The sequence below is a fragment of the Coffea eugenioides genome, chromosome 10, assembly GCF_003713205.1.
Source record: "Coffea eugenioides isolate CCC68of chromosome 10, Ceug_1.0, whole genome shotgun sequence".
Taxonomy (NCBI): domain Eukaryota; kingdom Viridiplantae; phylum Streptophyta; class Magnoliopsida; order Gentianales; family Rubiaceae; genus Coffea; species Coffea eugenioides.
Window position 1 is genome coordinate 15,001,961 of NC_040044.1, and position 20,572 is coordinate 15,022,532.

The window sequence follows — 20,572 nt, forward strand, 5'->3', positions numbered from 1 at the left end:
GAGCAGGTTTCTGTGTCTACTAGAGGCTGGGTAGAGGTAGAGAATTAGAGATGGATGGGTAAACTTAACAGTATAGAAAATAATACTATCTTAAATGGGCAGATAATTCTGAAACAGTTATCCAGCAGGAGTATCATTTTCCTCCCAGATTTTGACAGAACATAAAGGGGTATGGTTTGCTTAATTATGCGCTTTGAAAACACATCAATTCTCATGCTTTCAAGAGTAAAAGCAACGTTATATGAATTTTTAGTCAACCAAGAGTTAAGACCTGTTCTTTTTTTTTTTTTTTTTCCGAAACGATATTAGTCATATATTAAACTTCAACTAAACTTTACACTTGGAGCAAAGGCCCCTAATTCTATACAAAAGTGCTCAATAGCACAGAGGATTGATCCATTCCTCATCATGTAAGATGCCTAAGGCATACTCCCCAACTGTAGTACTAACATGATTATCATTTTTAGATAAAACACCAAAAGAGCACATTTGAAACAAAACTCTCAAGCTAAGAATATCCTCAACTAGAGTATGCAGCTTGATATTTGATGCACTCCCTGCACTAATTTGCTGATGTAGGTGTTTGTTGCAGCTCTGGATGTTGACTCTCCTCCAGCCTTTGACAGCCAATTTACTCATAGCTATCTTGATAGCCTCGGCCTCGTCCAATTGTGGACAATTGTAGCTTCTTTCATGAATCGCCCAAGCTGCAACAATAACATTTCCTTCAGTCATAGCAGTCACACCTATGCCAACCTTTTTGCTGTTTAGTTCGCTCAGTGCAGCAACCTTAACCTGGATCACCTCTGCATTCTCTGCTTCTATCCTTTGCATTTGGTAAGTAGCTGTTTCTGCTGTGCTCGCTTGCTCCTGCTGTTTGTAGGCTTCGCTGAACTCCATCCATTCCTCTTGAGCTTTCTGAATAGTTGCCATTGCATGCCTTTGTTTGTTGTTGAATTCCCATTCATTTCTGCTTTTCCATACTTGCCACAAAATGTTAACTGTTAGAGCAAGGTGTTCTTCACCATCCTGCCTCGATTTGGCTCCTGTAATTTCAGTCCACCAGGCCTTAAAACAGCCTTGTTTGTCCTTCGCACCCCCCCATTGTATTGGAGCAATCTGCCAAACCTGCTTAGCCTGTCTGCAGTTCAGCAGCACATGTTCCACCGTCTCTTCCCCTTCACCACATGCTTTACAGATGGGATCTCCTTTCTTAGACCTACTAAAGATTACTTCCTTGACTGGGAGTGCATTATTGATGCATTTCCACATGAAGGTCTTTAGTTTCTGTTTGATGTTTAGTTTCCATAGGCAGGACCACATCTGTTTTGCTGCATTCTGTGTACTAGGACCAACACCCTTATAGCCGATCCTTTCTTGTGTCACCTTCTCTTTCATGAGTACCTTGTAACCTGTGCTCACTGTGTACTGTCCCGTAGGAGAGTGCATCCAGAAATTACGGTCCTCCTTTCCTGCTAAGCTTATAGGAATATTTAGGATCCTTTCCTGTTAAGACCTGTTCCGTATCAACATTTTTGGTTATAGTCTTCTGCAAGAAAATTATGCATCATATCAAGATCCTTATTGTAAAAAGGGTAGATTATTAGATGGCATGTTACATATTTAAATTGCACAAAGATAGCAGATGCCTAATCAGAGTACATGCAGCATAACGATTTACCTTTTGCAATATAAAGCAGCAAATACATTTGTGGAACACAGCAAATTTTATGAACAAGAAACTATGGCTCATAAACAACAACTGGCCAATTTAGAAAGGTTAGAATGATCTTAATACACTTAGCTATAACCTGCTTACCCAAAAAAGGGGGAAAAAAAAAAACTAGGCTATAACCAATACTCCACATGTTATCCCCACCTTAGAGAGGATTGGCAGCCCAAAGGGAATCCAAAGCCACCAATTTCACATTTTCTAAACAGTTTCATTCTTGACAAAACATATAACATGGTTTGCATCATTATTTGCTTCAAAATTTTGCATAGTCCATTATGAAAATCCTGTATACAACAAAATCATGAAAAAGAAGAAATATAGCATCATATACATGCCAATTCTCATGCCTTGAAGAGTAACAGCAACATATATCAAAATCATGTTATTTATTCATGGATGCACTTACTTTGCACTATGCAGCTATTAAGAAGCCGCATTATTTTGCATTAAATCTAGAACAACACTGAAACTTTGGCAAATAATATTCATTCCACTAACATGGAGAATCTGTTAGTAAAAATCTTGCAAACTGCAGCAGTCAATGCTTCTGGATTCTTAGCCACTTTGGCTTAGGTACTGAAAGTAAGAAAACATGAGATAATCAGCTAATTTGTCCATCAATGGCATCAGGCAAAACTAAACTTTCATCATAGATGTCCACCCCAAGATCATCACCAACATGTGGTGAATTATAGCTAAAAGTACAATCCTCGTATGAATCGTCTTCAAGATTGTAAAGGACTAATCTGGACCCCAGTTTCAGCAATAACTTACCATTAATTGATAAGAACACAGGTTGCATTGCACAAATGGCAGATCGCGAAAATTGACATTTAAGATCATCTTCAGGATAAGGAATCATCAACATTTTAGTCCAAGATTGTCCAACTCCATAGTCTGTCATAATCCATAAGTTCACATGTTCCTGAACATGGTGCCAAAGCAAAGCCAGATACCCTTCCCCTAAAACTCGTATACTCCATTTCCTAGAACCCCTCATCGCCGTATAATTTTCTGGCAGTTCTATATCTCCGTAAGTCTCATCAACCAAATCAAAACTAACAATTTTATTCGCAGGATAGAGGCCTCTTTTACGGCGAGACTTTGCAGCCCAATGAAGCTTCCCATTCACAAAAGCGCCCCCATAATTAACACGCCAATCTTTTAGGGAAAGATGATTCTTGGAACCCTCAATCCTCTTCAAAGAATTTTAGACCTTCGACTATAAATTTTAAGAACTTGATCCTTGGGACTGTCCATTCCCCATGAGGAGTCACATACGAGTGCTACGAATTTGTGATCATCCTGCAGCTCAAAATACCCGAACCCATATATTCCAAGATCCGATCTTTTAAATTCAAAACCCCAATGAGGAAGTCTGCTGAATGTCCTGATATATGGGTTCCACAAGTATAAACATCGCTCCTCGCAAACAATAAACCTGGTGACAATGCATATCAACCCATTAGAGAAACCCACAATTTCAACTGACTTCCCCGCGGCTGGATGCTGAATTTTGCTAGCCGGAGTCACGGATGAAGCACACACGGAATATGATGCAGAATTAAGATGACATTATGTTAGGTAACTATTAAAGAAGTCGAAGGAACTCGAGAAAATCAACTTGCGTTGGGCAGTGTTGTCTGCCTTGGATGATTTTTTGAGATGGCTTTCGATGAATTCTGGGCTTTTGATCATCGACTGCCAAGAATTCGAGACGCACATGAATCTCAACAGGGACTTGACTGGGAGTCGTGCAAGGATATGGAAGATGAGATCAAGAGGGAGTTGAGGATAAGGAGCCTTGCAAGCCTTGCTTCCCATTACCAAAAATATCCAAGAAACAGTGCCCTAAGGGTTGGGGGAAAAAAGATTAGCAGCAAAGGAAGAAAGAGCGGCTGGCTAAACGGAGAATGCTAAGAAGACCAAAAAAATTTGAAGGATATGGCGGGAGGAAAGATAAGAGAAAGCAGGGGACGGGAGAGGAAGAAAGAGGCGAGAAAAAGCAGGGGAAGGGGGACGGAACGTCGCACTACCTGTTTAGGGATTAAACGACTATGTCTAAGAACAAACCGCTATGGCCTGTAAAGTTTGTGATTAGAGGTGGCGAAATGGGCGGGATGGGCGGGATTTGCTTGGGTTTGTGATGGAACCGGGTCATATGGGTTTGGGCCCAATCTTACCCATATATATTTTGGGACTAAGTTGGGCGGGATCACTTTGGGATGGGTTTAGATTGATCCCGCCCAATACCCAAATCTATTTTCTACATATTTTTTTCCTTTAATTCATTTTTATTTTTTATATAATTTTAATATTTTTGATTTATTAATTTTTTTTAATTTTATTAAATAAACATGCAAGTGCTTTATACTCAGGATTCCCATCAAAAATTGGATTAACAAATAAATGAAAAAATAGATATACAGTCATATTCCAACATATATCAAGATGGCCAAGGTACTTAAGGTATTGAATATTTATTCTCATCATTGTCCAAAGATGACAGGTCTAAATTGACTGAAATGTTGAAAATTCTTGTGGATAATGACTAGGAAAACTACTAGATTATATTCTCTAGTATGACTATAAAAATTGTTAAAGATAATTTTTGAATCTAAGACTCCGTTTGGATTGGCTATTTTTTCAAAAAATAAGTTTTTCAAATATAATGTTACAGTAATATACAATAACTCAAAAAACATCCCATCCATATTAGTATATCAAATATTTCAAAAAAATTTTATAGTAAAATTTTTTCATATACACTGCTATAATAAAATATTTCAAAAATATCCCCAAAAATAGTTAAACCAAACAGAGCCCTTGTTATTTGAGCCCAATGGGTACCCAAGTATTTCCCAAGTATTCCCATCAATTAATGGGTACAATTGGGATTTGTCCCATTTTAAACCCAATATCAAAATCCAATACCCATCCCGCCCAAAGTCCCCATGGGCATGGGTAACCCATTGGGACTTGGGACAAATTGCCACCTCTATTTGTGATGGTCTTCTAAACAACTAATTCGTTATTTGGTGTTCAAGTGCAAAAAATTTTGTAGTGGGAGTTTAATAGATAACTTCAAATCTAATTAAGATTTGAGTACATAAAACATGACATGGAACCAAAATAAGCATCTCAAACACAAAAAAGCCTTATATGAACAATTCACATGTCTATTTTCAAAAAGTAATTTTCTACTACAATTCTTAATTCTTTGGTCTTATTTCCATAATGAAATGATTTTGCTACTTCAACATGTAATTCAAGGTACAATTGAAACTAGAAGGAAAAAAACAAAAAAAAACAATTGTACTATGTCATTCTAGGAGGTGAGGATATCAATCTGCAGGTCTTCAGTATCTTGTTCTTCCTGAATCTCCCGTACTAACCTTTCAACCGAGGGTGAACACCCGCAAACTTCAATCTTTTCAAGAGTTGAAGTAGACCCTAAACAAGAAGGGATTTCTTTCATCCCACAGCTCTGCAATATTAATTTCTGAAGACGTGGAAAATGATCACCTGATCCTGTCCACCTGGTGATACCCAAGCTACGCAAATGTAATATTCTGAGGTTGGGAAATTCAACTTCAACTGGTATCTCCCATGTTCTCTCCTTATCAGCGCTGTCCGACGATAATGTCAGAACCTCAAGATTGGGTAGTTCCCAAATTCTGGAAATCATATTCCACGAAAAGAAAAAGAGATGCAACTTTCTGAGACTCGATGGAAAGTGAAACTGAAGACGACATTTTTGAGCCCACATAAGAGTAACACTGAGTGATTCTAGTCGACTCAGATGGTCCATTTTCACTATCCTACTGCAATATGGAACACAATCCTTTGAGACAAAGAGATGGAATTTTAGCTTGCGGATGTTTGGGAACTTCATTAGTATCTTTTCCATGCTCTGCCCATGATAAAGCAATATATTGGAAATACTGCTCAAGTTATATAGGACAGAGTTGTTTTCAAGAATGCCATTCACCAGACTAACTTTACCCATACTCCAATTCACGCTTATATGCCTCAAATTCGTCATATTCCAGATAGTGTCTGGCAACATAATAGTAACTTTAAATCCTTTCACAAGAAAAATTTTCAAATTGTAGAGCTTGGCTATTGATGACGGGATGGATTGCATCTTGCCTCTGATGGCCAAGTACCTTAACTCAACAAGCATCTCTATTTCAGCGGGAAAATGTTCACCAAAGACAACTTCTCCCAAATCCAACACTTTTAGCAGTTTGCAGATTCTAAAAATGAAGAAGCTATCACAGGGTTGTATTGGGTACACTTCACCATGAGGAAAGAACATTAGACCACGTATCTGGGGACAAAACAGCCTTGACTTCTCAAAATACTCTTGCTTAGAGTATATGCACAATCTTCTTGTGTTGTATGACTCGCAAAAAGTATAAAGCCCATCATAGCCATGCAGCAACTGCAAAAAATTCTCCACTCTACCTTTTGTTGCCAAAAACTCATGTATCAAATCATGTACACGACAAGTTTTAATCCCACCAATAGATGTTTTCTTAGCAACCATGACTAAGCTTCTGCCAATTAGATCATTTATGTAGCCCTCTGCCACCTCCTCTAGTTCCTTGTGCTCAACTTGTTGCACGAGTCCTTCAGCGATCCACAACCAGATCAACTTTTGCATTGGAATTTCTAGGCCTTGTAGAAATGCTACAAAGTAAAGAAGGCAAGGCTTCAAGTAATCTGGTATGTGCCTATAGCTCAACTCTAACATATGCTTGCATTGATCTGATGCGCTAAGAATACGTGTACTTAGCCTTTCCGCATATTCTTTCCAACCATCTTGTTCTGTAGTTGCAAGAATTCCAGCTATGATGACAACTGCAAGAGGTAGCCCACAACAGCTTTTTGCTATCTGCATCCCAACTGTGGCTACTGTAAGAGGACAGGATTCATTGGGAAAGAGCATCTTCTGTAGCAACTCCCAGCTCTCATCATCAGTGAAGTGGCGTAGATGGTTAGGTTCACTATGCTGTTTAACTTGTGAAGCAACTTCATACAGTCGGCTTGTTATGAGTATTCTACTTTTATTTGAATCATCTGGGAATGATTCCTTCAAGCCATGCCATGCCTTTATGTCCCATACATCATCCAAGACGATGAAGTACTTATTTAGCTTCAGGGATTGGTAGAGCTTCAGCGTCAAATCATCTGCTTCCATCTCAGAATATTGCTTAGAATTCTCAGGATAGATACAACCCAAAATCTCAAGTAATAAATCTTTCTTGCGATATACTTGAGAGACATTGCACCATGCCCAAATATGAAAATTGTTTCTAATTGAACGATTGTTGTACACACGTTTGGCTAAAGTTGTCTTGCCGAGTCCGGCCATGCCGACAATGGATACAACGTCCAATTTCTGCGACCCATATTTGACTTGATTAATTATTCTTTTTGTCTCATCATCGAAACCTACCACAACATGATTTAGTCTTGGGATTCTTGCTTGTAATGAGCCATAATTAGAAGTCTTGGCAACTTTCTTGGCTTCAGAGCCATACATGTCACCAATCTCTTTGGCTTGAGTTTTAATTTGCAATAGTTCTTCTGAGATGCTATCAAAGGACAAAGGAGAAAGATCAAAAGAGCTAATTAAAAGCATTACCTTGTTTGCCACCTCAATAGCATGACTCCAGAGAGCTGTGAGCTTTTCATTCTTGTTGCGCTGCTCATCAATCTTCTCAAAAACAGATCCCAAGATTACAAAATCTTTCTGAACTATCTGAATTTGATCCCTTGAATGGGCAACTAAATCAAGCCTTGCCAGCTCAGTCAGATTGTCTAGAAGAAACTTTATAAAGCCAAGCCCATTGGTCCCTGGGGAGTCAAATGTTGATGTTACTATCTTGATAAGCTTAATCTTCTCGAGAAAATCAAGAAATGCAAGATCCAGATCCTTCAGTAGATCTCCTTCTATTCTCTTTGTGAAAAGCGAATAAATCAGGATTCCTGCATCATTGACACTAGCTCCTACAAGATCCTTCATTTTTTGGTGTAGCAGATTGAACTTTTCCTGCTGCATTTTGAGAATGGCTCTCAAGAATCTGAGTCCATCATTGAGCATTTGCATCTGGTCTCGCTTTGCAACCGCAAAGCTGGTACCACAGTTTAGAACCTCCCACAACATATCCAGCAGGGAATCAGCAAAGTTCCCAACTATACCCATATCTGTCTCAAAATCCAGACTGTGCAATAATCCTGTTAATTTTGCAGCTCTTAAGACCCGGGCACAAGTCTTGCTAAATTCAGGATTAACAGGCCTGATCATCTGTAGTAGTTCAGAAATCAGAAATTGAATTTCAATAAACACTTCATCATAGCTGTCAAACCAACACATGTAAGACAGATGGGCTGCCTGGACAGCCACAAATTGGAAGCGGGCCAACAGATCTTTCCACAGACTATGCTCAACACCTTCCCACGTTACAAAGAGAATCAAATCCTTCAGGAAGTTTAACTTCTCTTTGAGGGGTTCCTTGGGTCCTAAAACATCCCCCAGATTCTCTAGCAGGGAGTCAATGAATTCCAGAAGTACATCATCCACCATAGAAGAATTCGATAGCAATACAAAATCCAACAAGCTCATGTACAATTCGCTGAATTCTACCTCAAAAGTTCTTAAGATGGCCCGAAATTTAGACAATACCTCGAGGTCCTCGATCATATCATATTCGTAGGGGAGATCATCCTCCGTTAGAGCGTAGAAGGCCTCATAGTTGTTTAGAACAATAAGTTCACGTTCAAGGCTGGATAAGAAAGCTTCAAGGCTTCCATGCTTCCACCCGTCGAAGCTCCATTTTCTTGCACACAGAAGAAAAGTTCTTACAAGTTTTAATTCCAGCTTCAGAATCATCACAACTTTCAGCTCCTCATCATAAATCTCCGCAAAGTCTGCATATAAGTCCTCAAATTTCGTTAATCTACCGAACAATTTCTCGAGGTTGTCCAAGACTGAAGCAATAGAACAATAAGTCAAATAAGTCATCTCGATCTTCATGTTTCTTTGCAATCCTCGAGCAAACTCTCTAGATCAAGAAGTACCCTGCAGAATGCAAAATGGAGTTTTTCAACATTTCAGTCAACTCCTTTTTTCCACGAGTCAAAAGCTACATGGGAAGAGCTTTTGACCGTTCGGCGGTGGCAGCAAGGGGCCTGTCCCCACCAAAATTATAAAAACTTGAAATTTTACAATTTTTATATGCAGTTCATTTTTTTTCTTGTCCATTATAATTATGATCTAATATTATATATTCCCACGGTCCCACCTTCCTTCATTTTTGCCTTGGAGGAAAATTCAATGTCCACTCTTTTTAAAGCTTATATTCGTTTGGATGGAGTAATTTGACGATCCAAATCTTCCTAGATGTTTGAATTATTTAATAGATATTTTGATTTATAATACAGTAATTATTAATTATTTTTAAATATTAGAATAATTTATAATTTTTAAATCAAATACTTTCTAAATAATATAAATAACTAGAGCAATTTGAAAGAATTTCAAATTCTTGATCAAATCCCTCAATCTAAATGAAGCCATTCTAGTATTTTTATTCAATATTCACTAGTCTCCTTTCTTTTATATATTCCTAGCTCTGCCACTCAATACACAACTTGACTGGAGTTTCACGTTAATGTTCTTCTAAACTTACTTAGGAAGGTTGGAAAAGAAAAAGTATTATACATTGAATTTTGTAAAGCTCGGAAAATGAAGCAACCATATAGGAATTAGGAAAGAATGGCTCGTTGCCTGATTACTCTAATTGTTATTTTAGTTTTCAAAAGTTGCCCCAATGTTTTTGCAATGCTAATCTTTTTGCTGTCTCACAATATTAAAATTATAATTTAGCCCAAAAATTCATAATGAACTTCATGTTCCCAATCAACTTAACCTTTTTCTAAGCAAAATATTTACACGATAGCTTAACCTGAATGAGTTTATATTGTTTATTTATGAAATTAAAAGTACATATCTTCTCGACATCTTCCTTGAATGAGCTTATATTATTTATTTATTTTTGCAGTTCTGTTAAACATACCAAGCCACTAAGTGATATGGGGGTGGTAAATTCAAGGCAATCTTGGGATACTAATGTGTCAATAGCGAATGAACTGACATGCAACTATAGATGGAATAGAGCAATGATCAATAATTTCTTTTGGGCAAACAATATAACTTCCATTGATGTAGGAAAAGATTGTACGATATTTGAGGATATCCTCAGTAATACACTTTAAGCCATTAAAACTAGGATTGATCTTTAAAAACATAATTGTATATGTTACCAGTTTCGGATCAATGATAATTATACAAAATTTGAATTTAAAATCCAACTTTTGCACATGTGTTATATATTCAACAGTAATAATATATATGCTCTCAGTGTATATAAGATTTACTCTTAAAACTATGCCCAACCTACTTACAAGTATCAAACCAAACAAATAATCCCATGACTCAAACTCCATTCTAAAGCTATCATCCAGTTAGTTTGATTCCTCAGGAAGCCCTTCCATGTACTCGTTAAAATTTGGATCTCCTTCACCACATTACCCACCGGAGCTATAGCATTACACCTCTTTTCACTAAAAACAAGTGATATACAGTAACTAGAGAGAGAGCTAGTTTCAACATATTTTCAGCAAAGCTTGTTTGAGCTACATGCTGTGTCAACCATCCAGACCCCTGTTGCCAACCATTTGCACCCTTAAAGACCAGAGAAAATAATTGAATCTTTCCCAGATCATAGCAGTAATTGGACAGTTAAAAAAAATAAGTGCCCCTGTGTTTCCTCTTCCAATTGCAAAAGGCACACATTGTATCAAAGTGTAAGCCCCATCTTCTTACTCTATCCTTAGCAGACAGCCGTCCTTTACACAAAAGCCACGTACCAAAAGCAAACCTGGGAACACTTCCTTTGAACCAAACCAGTTTTTGCCACTCGACTACCACTCCAGAGAGGACTGAGTGCCTTGACTGCAGATGCCACAGTGAACACTCCAGAATCATGGGCTAACCATTTAGCTCTATCAGCCATATGCTTCCTTGGGTGGAAGTTTACAAGAGTACTCTCAATCAATCTCTGAACTTCTGCATTGATTCTCTTGAATAATGGAATCTAATGTAGCAGATAGACAACACCCAAAAGCATATAGTAGCCTACTAGAAAACATTTTCACTAGTGGGCCACAAAGGGTGTCTGTTGTCAAACCACAGAGAAGTGGATTTCCCATTCCCCACCACTATTTTAATCCGCTTATGAGCCATATTTCGTATTTGCAAGATCTTCCTCCATATCCATGAGCGATCTGAAGAAATTCTAACATTCCAAAAGCATTTTCCTTCAAGTAAAATTTCATGCAGCCATTTGATCCACCGTGAATCTTTTTGACACAAATTAACCAAGTGTGTTTTAAAATCAGTCATTTATTCCTCAAACCAAGATCAATCAACCCCAAACCACCCTCCTTCTTTAGTTTACATACATCAGCCCAAGCTACTTTTGCACAGTAGTGAGATTTAACTTCATCCGATTGGAAGAAAGCAGCCATCAAACTCTCAATTTTCCTAATAATCTTCTTTGGTAATATAAAAACACTGGACCAGTCAGGATTGAACACTCTGCAACAATGATTGAATTAGTTGTAATCTACCCCCATAGCTCAATCTCTTTGTTGCCCAGCTTTTAGTCTTGATCTCACATTTAACCACGATAGCTTGACAATCTTTATAAGCTAGTCTAGAAGCAATCAAAGGGAGCCCCAAGTAACAGGTAATGCACCCAAAGGCATTCCCAACTTCCAACAAATCTGATCTTTTTTCTTAACAAGGAACCTCTGCCAAGAAAACACTACATTTCTGTATATTTGGACAAAAGTCAGATAGATCCCAAATTCTTGTAGGCTGCTATTGATTATGTCAAGAGAAGTGGCAGTAAGAGAGCACGTAATGAACAAATCATTTGCAAATATGATATGTGAAAGTGCAATTTTCTGACATCCTGGATGAGACACATAACCTCTATGTTGTATGTTTGATTAAAACAACACAGTGAAGCACTCCATGGCCAAGAGAAAAAGATAGGGAGAAAGTGGATCACCCTGCCTTAATGCTCTTTCATTGTGAAAATAATCTACCATTGGACTAAAAATAATCTACCCTGCCTTAATGCCTTAATCCTTCGTCATCATTTAGATGAAAGATTAAAAATAGAGTATCTTACTGTCAAAGATCCTCTTGTCCTTTGGAGAGATTTGAAAGAAAGATTCGATCACCTGAAATTGATCGTTCTTCCAAAAGTCCGATATGATTGACTTCACTTATGCCTACAAGATTTAAAATTTGTCAATGAATGGAAGATCATTGGTCCTGTACCTGTCGTACGGCTGAACATCTTGTTGATCTCTATCAAGCATCATTGAAAAAGAAAGACAAAGGTATTGAGATAAATTTCATTGATCAAAAGAATAATTATGATGATGGTGATGATGCTGATATGACACACCTCGTTGCAGCTGATTTTTTTGAACATCCTGAAGATGTCAACAAATATCTCATGATTATTTAGATATTTTATGATGCTTTATATCTTTCATGTAATTTTCTTTCTATTTAATATTTATTTTCGCATCTTTATTAATATTTATTTTTATTTAAAATTTTGTTCCTGAACAAGAAATGGATTTCAAATATTTGGAATTAAATAATGGTAATAATGATATTTGTCTCATTGATAGTACTACTACGCATACTATATTGAAAAATAAAAAATATTTTTCTTATTTGAAAATAGGAGAGACAAATGTTAATACCATCAATGGTAGTACAAAATTGATTGAAAAATTCGGAAGAGCCACTCTATTTCTCCCTGACGGGACTAAAATTGTCGTAAATAATGCACTACTCTCTCCCAAGTCTCGGAGAAATTTATTGAATTTTAAAGATATCCGCGAAAATGGATATCATATCGAGACAATGACTGAAACAAATGGAGAATTTATATTAATCACAAGTATCATTTCTGGGCAGAAATGCGTAGTAGAAAAATTACCTTCTCTTTCTTCTGACTTATATTATGTACAAAGTAGTGCAGTTGAAATTTATCACCTATTAGACCAAAAGTCTACTCATCCCAATGATTTTATGGTTTGGTATGATCGTCTCAGACATCCTGGATCTATAATGATGAGATGAATAATCGAGAATTCACATGATCAATCATTGAAAAATCAAAAGATATTAAAAATAAATGAATTATCCTGTGTTGCTTGTTCCCAAGGAAAATTAATTATTGGACCATCACTAGCTAAAGTTGGGACTGAATCCCCTACATTTCTAGAATAAATTCATGGTGATATATGTGGACCTATAAATCCACCATGTGGACCATTTCGATATTTTATGGTGCTCATTGATGCATCAACTAGATGGTCATATGTATGTTTATTATCTACTCGCAACCTGACGTTTGCGAGATTGCTTGCTCAAATAATTAAATTGCGAGCACAATTTTCAGATTATCCAATAAAGAAAATTCGTCTAGATAATGCTGGTGAATATTCATCATATGCTTTTAACAAGTATTGTATGTCTATTGGAATAACTGTTGAACATCCTGTAACTTATGTTCACACACAAAATGGTTTAGCTAAATCATTTAATAAACGGTTACAATTAATTGCTAGACTATTATTGATGAGGTCTAAATTTCCTTCATCTGCTTGGGGACATGTTGTATTACATGCAGCGACACTTGTGAGAATTAGACCGATAAATTATCATACTTATTCTCCCCTACAATTAGCTTTTGATTATGAGACCAATATGTCTCATTTATGAATATCTAGTTGTGCGGTTTATGTTCCAATTACACCGCTCCAACGTCGTAAATTGGGCCCCCAAAGAAGATTGGGGATATACGCCGAGTATGAATCACCTTCAATTATTAAGTATATTGAACCATTGATAGGTGAATTATTTGCTACGAGATTTGCATATTGTCATTTTGATGAATCACATTTTTCAATATTAACGAGAGATAAAAATCAGTTGAAAAAGGAAATCACTTGAAAAATATCATTCAATTTCCTCGATTCTCGTACTAAAGAATATAAATTAGAAGTTCAAAAGATTATACATTTGCAAAAAATTGTAAATCAATTACCGGATGCATTTAATGATACCAGAAGAGTTACTAAATCGCATTTCCTACTGAAAATGCTCCGATTAAAATCAATGTCCCTGAAGGACAAATTACAAGTGCTAATGAGTCTAAAGCACGCCTGAAGTGCAGGAGACCTCTTGATTCCAAAAATAAAAATTCTTGAAAGAAAAGAGGAGTAGATGAGTCAACAATTAGTGATAAAATTCAACCTCCTGAAGGCTCCTAAAGAGCCAATTCTTAAAGAGAAAGAAATTATAGAAAATTCAATAAATTTTGTTATTTTAAGAAAAAGTTGGAACCGAAAAGAAATAATTATTGATAGTATTTTTGCATATAATGTAGCACTTGATATTATAATAGAGGACGAGAATCATAAGTCTAGATCGGTTGATGAATATCGACGTAGAAATGATTGGCCAAAGTGAAAAGATGCGATCCAATCTGAATTGTATTCATTGACTAAAAGAAAAGTTTTTGGACCTGTAGTCCAAACACCTGAAGGTGTAAAGCCTAAAGCCAGTAGGATATAAATGGGTATTTGTTAGGAAAATAAATGAGAAAAATGAAATTGTGAGGTATAAAGCAAGACTTGTAACCCAAGGATTTTCACAAAGGCCTGAATTTGATTATGATGAAACGTATTCACCTGTAGTAGATGCTATTACATTTAGATATTTTGTGAGTTTTGCAATACATGAAAAATTAGATATGCATCTAATGGACGTCGTTACTGCATATTTATATGAAAATCTTGAAAATGATATTTATATGAGAATTGCCGAAGGATTCAACATGCCCGAAGCATGCAAATCAAATTCTAAAGATATTTATTCTATTAAATTACAAAGGTCTTTGTATGGATTCAACCGCATCAACGAATGTTTAACTAAAGAGACTTATACAAATGATCCAATATGTCCATATATTTTTATCAAGAAATATGGATCAAATTTTATGATAATTGCTGTATATGTTGATGATCTAAATCTGATTGAAACCCTTGAAGAGATTCAAAATAATGTTAAATATTTGAAGAAGGAATTTGAGATCAAGGATTTTGGAAAAACAAAATTCTGCCTTGATTTACAAATTGAGCATTTGAAAAGTGAAATTTTTGTCCACCAAACTGCTTATACCCGAAAGATATTAAAGCGGTTTTATATAAATAAGGCACATACATTAAGTACCCCAATGGTCGTCAGATCATTAGATCCTAATAAGGATCCTTTTAAACCGCGAGAGGAAGATGAAGAGATACTTGGTCCTGAAGTATCATATCTCAGTGCAATTGATGCACTAATATATCTTGCTAATTGTACAAGACCTAATATATCATTTGCAGTGAATTTATTAGCAAGATTTAGTTTCTCGTCCACAAGACAACATTGGAATGGTATTAAACATATTTTTCGTTATCTCCAAGGAACAATTGATCTTGGTTTATTTTATTCAAATAAATCGAAACCTGAATTGTTTGGTTATGCTGATGCTGGATATTTATCTGACCCGTATAAAGCAAGATCTCAGACTAGTTATCTATTTACATATGGAGGTACAGCCATTTCTTGGTGATCTACTAAGCAATCATTTGCCGCCACTTCATCGAATCATGCTGAAATAATAGTAATTCATGAGGCCAGTCGAGAATGTGTTTCGTTAAGATCAATGATTCATTATATCCGAAAGAATTGTGGGTTATCCTCCGAAAAAGAAAACCTCGAACTATATTATATGAAAATAATGCAGCTTGTATAGTTCAATTGAAAAGAGAATATATTAAAGGAGATAGGACGAAACATATTTCACCAAAATTCTTTTTTCCTCATGATTTGCAAAAGAATGGTGAAATTGATGTGCAAAAAATCCGATCAGATAATAATTTGGCAGATTTATTTACCAAGGCATTGCCGACTGTAACATTTGAGAAATTGGTGAAGAATATTAGAATGTGACGATTAAAAGATCTCAAATGATGTTTGCATCAGGAGGAGAAATTAATACACAGGAATAGTGTACTTTTTTTCCTTCACTAGGGTTTTTGTCCCGATGGATTTTTCCCTAGTAAGGTTTTAACGAGGCATATTCTTTGTGTAATGGATATCAAAGGGGGAGTGTTATGAAACAATTAAAAGTATGGATGTTCACTTATATTCTCAAGAGAACTAATTCACAATTCATTGATCCCAAAGGGATTAATTCATAATTCATTACTACATTATGTAAAGGGGTTACAATAGATGAACGGTTTCAATCCATAAACCTATTTATGTATTGGAAGAACCGTTTCATAGAATATTCATGTTCTTGTAGTAATGAGTGTTTAATAGAATTGATATACCTTTAATTTTATAGTACATATATATAGAGGTACCTTGGCACCTCTTGGGATTACTTTTGTATTAGTTGGAATAATAAGAAAATCATTCTCCATTTCTCTATTTCTTTCTCCAATATTTCAATTTCTATTATAGTAGTTCATTTTATTAGTTTTACAACATAAGAACAATAAAAGACTTTTGTCTTTATAGCGTGGGCCGCGGTCCTTATAACTTAGTCTTCTGACATTTTAATTGGAAGATCCTTCTGTACATAACATGGGGCATGCTTTTTAGAGCTAAGTTTTCTGGCATTTTTCTACGAACATCATGAAACAAGACATGACACGTGTTATAAATTTTAATTTACCAACTTTTGAAATTTTTTTTTTCCATTTACACCACATCTGCACTACGTCTTATAGAACCTCATTTTCTACCCAAAAAAATAACATTATTTTAATACAAACAAAACTAAGAACAAAAATAAACAATAACAAAGAACATTAAATTCAAAATAAACTAAATCAAAATTAATTGGGTTACCTCCCAGTAGTGTCTTTCTTTAATATCTTTGGCTAGATATTACCATGTGCTCAATCAGGGTGTAATTCAATCATCTTTGCAACTCTTGACATTTCTTACGAATCCAAACTGTGATTTATTATATCTTTCAACGCATCTCTACCATTTAATTCAAACTTTTGTTGCATAAAAGGGTCAAGTACAACTAGAACAAAAACAGAATGTGCCTTATTGGAACATTTCATGGCATCACAGATATTGAATTTTATAACTTCGCCATCAAATTTCATAGTCAAGGTTCCTGAATAAACATCAATTTTTGTTTTAGCAGTACTCATGAATGGTCTACCCAAGAGAATTACAGCTGAATTGACAAAATAATCATCATCCATGTCAACAATGTAAAATTAGCAGGAAAAATAAGTTTATTAACTTTCACTAGAACATCCTCAACTAGGCCTTTAAGATAAACATTAGACCTATCAGCTAGTTGAATTATTACCCTTGTATCCTTAAGAGGTCCTAAATTTAAGGCTTTAAATATTGACAAAGACACAACATTAATGGATGCCCCTAAATCAATCCAAACCTCTTTCTATTCTTTTTTTGCCTATAATGCATGGTATTGTGAATATACCTGGATCCTAGCACTTTTGAGGCAACTTCCTTTGGAGGACTGCTAACACATTCTCATCAACCCTTATTTTAATATAGGACAATCTTCCCAATATAATATAGGTTCATCTCATGTCCCAAAGGAGTAAAGCGGTCTAGTGGTAAGTTTATCTTCCTTCTAGGTTCTTTCCTTTTTTTATATATAGGAAAAAGTTTGAGTGGGCTTGGTTCCGACTACCACGAATCAGGATGTGTCTTCGAAATCATAAGTTTAAGGATGGGTGCCCGTTCCATAAGGGGTTAATAGGGCCTAGGGATCAATGGAGCGGGGCGGGGCAGGAGGTCATCTTCTCCCCCCATTAATGGGGTCCCCATCCAAATATGGGGTCCCCTGTCCCATCTCTCATCCCCATCACCGCCTAATATATATATAACATATTTAATATTATTATTTATAATAATTATATTATTAGTTATAAGTATCAGATTATGTATATGTAATATAATTGATATTATTAATTATATTAATCATTATATATTTGTACTAATACAAATTATTGATTAGTTATACTAATACATTTAAACTAAATTACTAATTATACTTTTTACTAATTATACATTTATTCTATTATACACTTTTTTACTAATTATGCACTTTTTTAAGTGGGATGGGACAGGGTGGGGGCCGGGCATTAGCGGGGTTTGACATTCCTACATAAGTCGCTTATTGAAATTTTTATAGATTACTCACCAACACGGTGCACACATCAATACAACCATTTATGAAAAAGTGACCTGAAACAATTGAGTTAGCATGTGTTGGCTCCTTCTGGGTTCATGATTCCATGTTTGAGTCCCCTTCTAATGCATTTTGACAGACATACTACTAAGGCACTCCGTCAACAGAGGAATTAGGTCAAGTGCTTCATTATTGCAGGTCATTGATGTGGGTTCGGTTTAATTGGATGGAATCATGCAAATAGGTCATTTCATGCAACTATAATTGAGGGCTGGAAACAATGTTTTGAAACTCAGACCAGCTATCGACTCGGTCGAGATCAAGGGTCAGAAGTCAATGGGTTCGACGGGATCGAACCGATTCAAGAACTGGATGACGTCATCATGATGTCATAAATATATTTAATTTAAAAAATTAATATATTATGTAAAATTTCTAAAAACATGTTCATACTAAGAAAGGTAGGTTCAATGTATATTTGATGTTTCTAAGATACTTTACAAGAAAATACAAATAAGGTAGTATAATTAAGTAGCAATTTATGCAATTTACAATTTAATGCATATTCAACAAGTTTAGAACCAAATTGAAGAGGTTATTTGAAAAGTAATACAAGAATTTAGGGGTGTAGCTGTAAGTTCTAAAATGTTTCTAGGTGTAATAATAGTTTTCTAGTACTCTAGGAATCAAATCATAAAATTGATAAATATTTCTCGGTAAATTTTTTACTTTTTTTTATGTTTTATCCCTGTTTGAACTTAGATCTTGCACTGGAGTTGTTTGAGAGAGATTTATGGCAGGATATGTGAAGAGATTTGAAAGTAATTAAAAGAAAGAATCAAAAAAGGAGATTTGAAAGTAATTAAAAGAAAGAATCAAAAAAGGAAAACAAAAAGGTCAAAAAGAAAAGGATGGAAAAAAATCCAGTTCGAAGCGGTTCATCCGGTTTCTGGTCAAACCCGATTTTTGACTGGGTTTGACCGAGTTTTTGTTTGATGGTTTTTTAGGATAACTTGGCCGGATGTCTACCCGATTCCTTGTTGAACTTGTGAGGACTCGCAAATTTATCTATTTTAAACTCCTATTATTAGCTTATTTAAATATTTCATTGCCCGTTTACTCCGAATATTTTATTTCAACCTTTTTAGACCCAATTACATGGAACTATGACTTACTTATATTTTTAAAATGACTCGTTTCAAAATTTAATTTTAGAAATCTAGTTAAGTGAGAATAGTGAATACGCGTTTGGAGTCAATAATCGATTCGAGAATACAATAAACTTGAAAAATTGGAGACTTGTACATTAGTCTTGAAATAGGTATTTTTATGTTTAAGTATTCAATTATTACTTAGTGATACTATCGTTAGATTGTTTCCTATCTTCTCTCTAGGAAAAAACTCTCTTCCTTCTCTCTTCTTATTTTCTCTAATTTCTCAACTAGTTCATGGCTGCCCTTCAGCCGTCGGCTGAGGGGCAAGGATTATCACCTACAAAAAAAAAATCTTTTTCTCAACTTTTTTCTCAGCCGGCAACATCGTCTATCCACATTCAGCAAGCTTCTGTCTACAAGGGAGAAGCTGCGGTAGTTTTTTCTAAAGCAGATGCAGACAAACTTGCAGCGCCGTTTCAATGGGCTTTGGTGGGAAAATTTTCTCACGGCCGACCTTCTTTGGAAGACATTCGAAAGTTTTTTGCTTCTTTAAACCTGAAGGATCATGTTTCTATTGGATTGATGGACTATAGGCATGTTCTCATTAAGTGCATGGCTGAAGCTGACTTCAACAGAATTTGGATGAGAGGGATTTGGCAACTGGGTAAATATCCGATGCGTGTGTTTAGATGGACAAGGGAGTTTCATGTGCTTAGGGAATCATCTCTGGTTCCGGTTTGGGTAGTTCTTCCAGCTCTGCCTATTCATTATTTCGACAAACATTCATTATTCTCCATACTTTCTCCAGTAGGAAGACCACTGTTTCTAGATTCGGCAACGGCAGCTGGGACTCGACCAAGTTTGGCCAGGGTATGTGTGGAGCTCGATGTAGCGAAATCTTTTACACAAAGAGTTTGGGTGGCTGTTGAAGGGGAGTCTGGTTTTTGGCAACGGATTGTGCCAGAGAATATGCCATTGTATTGTTCATCTTGTTCACGGTTGGGTCATTCCCAAGAGCAATGCAAGAAGAATGTAACTGAGGTTGGGTCTCGGTATCTATATAAGCATAACACGAAGCTGCAGAGGGATCTATCGTTAGAAGTTAATAATGTTCAAGTGTCTAACTTAGACCTCGTGAAAAACCCAGATGCTAACTTGGAAAAAACAACAGATGCCGTGACTGATTCCGACGAAGTGCAGCGTACTGAGATGGGCAATTATGCTGAAAAACTAAAAGGTGCAGTGGTGGAGGAAGTTTGTACTGCCACAAAGGTTCA

The 20,572-nt window shown here is 36.0% G+C and overlaps 3 protein-coding genes across 3 annotated transcripts; all 3 read right to left on the reverse strand.

Annotated features, from left to right (window-relative positions):
* Nucleotides 1-375: 375 nt before the first annotated feature.
* Nucleotides 376-1,398, reverse strand: LOC113750489. The gene has a single exon (XM_027294454.1). The coding sequence runs from the start codon at nucleotides 1,396-1,398 to the stop codon at nucleotides 376-378; it is 1,023 nt and encodes a 340-aa protein (XP_027150255.1).
* Nucleotides 1,399-2,336: 938 nt separating this feature from the next.
* On the reverse strand, nucleotides 2,337-3,559 carry LOC113750490 (F-box/kelch-repeat protein At3g23880-like). The gene is made up of 3 exons (XM_027294456.1): nucleotides 3,459-3,559; nucleotides 3,017-3,176; nucleotides 2,337-2,933 (listed from the first exon to the last, which is right to left on the reverse strand). Exons 1-3 carry the CDS (start codon nucleotides 3,557-3,559, stop codon nucleotides 2,337-2,339), a joined length of 858 nt encoding a protein of 285 aa, XP_027150257.1.
* Nucleotides 3,560-5,063: 1,504 nt separating this feature from the next.
* LOC113750491 (putative late blight resistance protein homolog R1A-3) lies at nucleotides 5,064-8,768 on the reverse strand. Its single transcript, XM_027294457.1, has one exon. The coding sequence runs from the start codon at nucleotides 8,766-8,768 to the stop codon at nucleotides 5,064-5,066; it is 3,705 nt and encodes a 1,234-aa protein (XP_027150258.1).
* Nucleotides 8,769-20,572: the final 11,804 nt, after the last annotated feature.

Excerpts from the sequence above, each read along its gene's own strand:
- LOC113750491 (XM_027294457.1), bottom strand. The coding sequence starts at position 8,768 with ATGACTTATTTGACTTATTGTTCTATTGCTTCAGTCTTGGACAACCTC.
- LOC113750489 (XM_027294454.1), bottom strand. The coding sequence starts at position 1,398 with ATGAAAGAGAAGGTGACACAAGAAAGGATCGGCTATAAGGGTGTTGGT.
- LOC113750490 (XM_027294456.1), bottom strand. The coding sequence starts at position 3,559 with ATGGGAAGCAAGGCTTGCAAGGCTCCTTATCCTCAACTCCCTCTTGAT. Across the intron at positions 3,177-3,458 it reads AAGTCCCTGTTGAGATTCAT|GTTTATTGTTTGCGAGGAGC; the intron begins GTGCGTCTCGAA and ends CATTGTCACCAG. Across the intron at positions 2,934-3,016 it reads ATCACAAATTCGTAGCACTC|AGGATTGAGGGTTCCAAGAA; the intron begins GTATGTGACTCC and ends AATTCTTTGAAG.